A 4,668-nucleotide genomic window follows, 5' to 3' on the forward strand; every position below is an offset into this window, starting at 1 on the left:
TCTGAATGCAGTGTTCCATATGCAATGCTCAGCATTTCACATGTATTCTCATATTTAGTCTACAAAACAATCCAGGTAAACACTGTTACTATCTCATTTTAGGGTAAGTGATTTAGCTGCTGTGTACATTTGCTCGGTAAGCAATAGAGTGGAGACTGATCCCAAACCATCTAACTCCAGAGCCCAAAGTCCTTTGTGCTGCCTCCCTCTGCTCTCCATGAATTAAGGCAGAGTCGATTCCATAAAAGCTGAGGTATCACCGTATTCACAAGCCAGTTCCATCAAACAACTACTGTAGTTGATTCTCACCATTTGTGTATTCCATATTGGCAAGTTTCCCCAAAATTCATTTTAACCCCAAAATCAGTGCTCCTAACACTTCCACAATCATTAGACACGTGTTGAGGGAAAAAATGTTGAGTTGCTCAGGTTGCATATTCCCAGTTAAGGTTGAGTAAGACACACTCTGCTTTGTTTTTCAGGTCCCGTATTGTAAACAAGTATCCCTTTTGGAATATATTTGGTGAAATACTTCTGTGCTTTTTGTCAATTTTACTGTTTAAAATGGCCCCTGTGCATAATGCTGAACACTATCTACCATTTATAAGCACAAGTAGGCTGTGCCATGCCTCATGGAGAAGATACATGTGTTAGGTCAGCGGTGGCAAACCTACCGCACATGTGTTGTTCTAAGACAAAGGATGTTAATGTGTGAGTTGTTTTTTCTAAACCAAAACAGTGTTCAGGTTTAATTGCAGTGTTGGCACATTGTGAAAAATAAATGGGTTTGGACACTTGGTCTACTACTATGTTAGGTGATGGGCATGACTATTGTTGACTGTGATACCAGCGCTAATGAACCAACAATATGTAGTGAATAAGCTGTCATTAAATAAAAAGACACATAAAATAAAATTTGATATTGGTGTTGAAAATGTTGCATTTATATTGGCATTTAAAATGTTGTGTATGAGGGCCGGGGATTTAGCTCAGTGGTTCTGCCGCCTGCCTCACAAGCGCAAGGACCCGAGTTCCATGACCAGAGGTTCATAGGAACCTAACCCTATATTTCCCCTCTAAGCAATAATTCAGTGTTTGCTAAATTCAACATTCTTTGGGACCTTACAAAATGTAACTAATAATATGAACAAAAGTCAGTGATTCTTTATCATACCTCATAATCATCTGTGCTTAAGTTTTTGAAGCAAGGTGGTTGTCCATTGCACCTCCAAGTATTTTAGCCCCTGGAAGCCCCACTAAGCCCACAGCACCTTTGAGGCAGCCACCTCTGCTCTTGCTTTACCCTTTGCAGAGGGAAATCTGGTTAATCAGGAGAGAAACTCCCTCAAAAAGTAAACAGTGAGTAGAGTGTACATATGGTTGGAAACAAATGGCTCTTGGTACCATGTTATGGAAATTATCTCACTTGGGTAGATAAAGGAGCAAGGCAAGCCCAGGTGGCTCTGGTGAGTCGTCCCCTGCCCCAAAACACACACATCACAGTGCCCATTCGTGACGTGTGCGCCAGTCTCTCCGAGAAAACTACATCCCTACAGTTAGCACCCTCAGAACAGGGCTGTCTTTTGTCTTGCTGTGCTCTACATTGACACCATACTCCATCATGTCTGTGACTGCCTGCCAGGGCTTAGGATTTGTGGTTTCACTGATCGGGCTTGCAGGCATCATTGCAGCAACCTGCATGGACCAATGGAGCACCCAGGACTTATACAACAACCCAGTGACTGCTGTGTTCAACTACCAAGGGCTGTGGCGCTCCTGTGTCCGAGAGAGCTCTGGCTTCACTGAGTGCCGGGGCTACTTCACCCTGCTGGGGCTGCCAGGTAAGAACTGGGTGCCTTGCTAGATGACTGGGGAAATGGGGTGGAGAGTAGACTGTGGCCTCTGCCTGGGACATGAGAGAGGAACCACAGGAGAGAGAGGAATTGCATTCTTTTTTATAGGAATAACAGCCACCACCACAAGTGTCATTACAGGAATAAAGAAACCTTGGGGAGAGAGCTTTCCAGACCTGGAAGCTCCTGTTTCCCCAGCTAAATACTTCCCAGTTCTCCTAGGACCACTTTATTCTAGGAAGTCCTATGTGAGCAATAGCATAGTTTCATTCACTCATAAAAACAGTATTCCGGAATCCCACACTTTAGTGATTTTCTTCACTTAGCCTCAAGTTTCTCCCCACTGAGTTGGACACTGCCTAGCTCCTGAACAGATTCCACTCCAGGGCCCTTGTGCTTGGCCCCAGATCCCAGGTGACTAAGCAAGCAGCAGCAATAGAAATGGGACAGAGAAATGGCCAGAGAAAAATAACCAGGATTCTCCGAGATGTGATAGATGGGTTCTGCTCGGGGGCTCCAGGTTTCTGACTTTAGAAAGTATTGGCCCCAAGGAATGGGACTTCTGGCACTCCCTGCAAAGGGACCTCTGCCTGGCGAGTGACCTGTAAGGAAAGGTGTTATGGCTGCCATGCCCTACTCCAGACTGGTGCACTAGCTACTGCAGGACTAAACGTTCACTTGCTTAGTAGACTAGTCACTTCAGCTTGAAGAAAAATTTAAGTCACAAGAGAGAAAATGTTAAAAGTGTCCTTCACTTGGACTACAGAGTAAGACAAAGATAAACTTGTTATTTTAAATTTTGTTTATTTGTTCCTTCCATAAATACAAATAAAAGTCTTGATAGGAGAATTGATCTAAGTTGGGCAGGATCTAAAATAGAAAAATATTCCCTACCAGGGAACTCCCTACCAGGAATTGACTATTTGACTTCAAGGTCAAGACTTAGATATAGAGGGCAGAGGAGGCAACAAGTAAAGATGTCAATTAGAATGATTCGTTCTCATATACATTCAACAATTGTGCATAGGGTATTTCCTACACTCTCAAGAGTCTGTGGACTTGGCATGCCAAGAAAATAGGATGCTCCTGGCTAGGCAGTGCAAGGTACTAAGTGAGGAGGGCCCAAGGCTGGTGCTATGGGAGATGAGATGAGCAGAGAGCTATGCAACAAAGGCTGTGCAACAAGACAGAAAAACCGCAGGAGACTCTTAAGAGTGGTTTGGATTTGAAGGGAACAGTATTCCAGAAAAAAAAAATGCAGCACGGGCAAAAGCTACCACATCTCATTGGGCATAAATGAGAGAATGACCTTGACTGGGCAGGGTTTATGTGGGAAGGGTTAGGGAAGGCATTGAATGCCAAGCTTTCATGGAAATCCATGAGAGGTTTACTTAAGATTACTTAAGATATTTCAAGAATATTAGTCTAGTAAAAGAATGCAGACCAGATCAAAGTAGGATGAAAGACAAAGGCAAAAGTAATAGAACCAGGATGAGAGAAAGGGACCAGGTATCAATAGAACATGAACAGATGTGATCAGCTGCTGGTCTCACCTAACCGTAACCCTAACCCTTCACTTAGGAATGGAGGAGAATGAACCACTTCCTGTCCCTGGTCCTATTGCCCCTCCCCAGCTCTGAGTCTAACCACTTGCCCGTGGGATTCTCCTTCACTTGAGGTACAAAATAACAACAATAACAAAAAAAATGTCCAGAGGCTAGGACTTGGGTCCACACAAAGCCACAGGCCACATGGAGAGAAACAACCTGAGATCAACCTGGCCTGACTTCATACCACACACAGCACCCATGGGAACACATAAAGGCTTTGTACTGCTTCACAGAGCAGAAACTAAAGTGATACATCATGCACTAGCACTTGGGTAAGCCACTGCTTCTCAGTATTTTTTGTAATTCAACAAAAAAACTGATGAGATTGATACTACTATTATCAACCTTTTAGACAAAGAACCAGTCTAAGTAAATCACCCAAGGTTACTTGTAGATCTTGTCAAAGCTCGAACCCTGCTCTGTTTGAACCGAAGCTCCAGCTCATACACCTACTAGGGATCTATAAGGCTCTAAGACACAAAGAAGAAATCTCTCTTGATCCAGAGTAGAAATCCTCCATGCAGAGGCACCTTCCCCTCCAGCTGTCTTGTCTCCATCTGGTTCTGAGTCCCTCCCAGTCCTCTCCTAGGGTGGGTCCTGGACCAACAGCAGTCAACACCCTTCACATATATGTTACAGTAAAGCAATGGAGAAGCAGAGATGGGGTGGCCTGCTCATGCGCAGAGACGAATCACAGGCCAGCCTGAGACTGCCTGTTTCACATTTTAGAACCTGTGCATGTGTACTTGTATTTGTGTGTGTGTGTACATGTGTATGCATGTGTTGGAGAGAATTCCATGACAAGACAGGTTACAAAAATATTTTTCGAAGAGAGTGTTACAGAAATGCCTTTTAAAGATAATAAATTCTTATTGACCTTCAAGGTTGGTTTAAATCATACTTATTTCAATATTACTTTTATATATTTTTTTAAATTCTTATGTAAATCCTACATGAGAACAAAAACCACACTTGTGAATGTAATATAAGTAACACCGAAAAAGCCAATAACCTCAAATTTAAAACTTTTTGGTGTTAATTTCCACTTGGGCTGTAACAGGACAAAGATGCAGCCTCAAATCTGGTGTTGTATTTCATCTATTTCACTATTTTGACTTCAATATTATTAACACAAGCCGGGCATGGTGGCTCATGCCTGTAATCCCAGCACTCGGGAGGCTGAAGCAGGAGGATCACTGTGAGTT

The 4,668-nt window shown here is 43.1% G+C and overlaps 1 protein-coding gene across 1 annotated transcript in view; it reads left to right on the forward strand.

Moving 5' to 3' along the window:
* Nucleotides 1-1,621: 1,621 nt before the first annotated feature.
* The window catches only part of Cldn18 (claudin 18), a 29,748-nt gene continuing 26,701 nt past the window's right edge, over nt 1,622-4,668 (forward strand). The window contains exon 1 of the mRNA XM_010625537.1: nt 1,622-1,841. Within this exon, the coding sequence (XP_010623839.1) occupies nt 1,622-1,841 (220 nt within the window). The remainder of the gene's footprint in view (nt 1,842-4,668) is intronic.

This window comes from Fukomys damarensis, unplaced genomic scaffold (assembly GCF_012274545.1).
Source record: "Fukomys damarensis isolate Sample0158 unplaced genomic scaffold, DMR_v1.0_HiC HiC_scaffold_37, whole genome shotgun sequence".
Classification (NCBI taxonomy): Eukaryota; Metazoa; Chordata; class Mammalia; order Rodentia; family Bathyergidae; genus Fukomys; species Fukomys damarensis.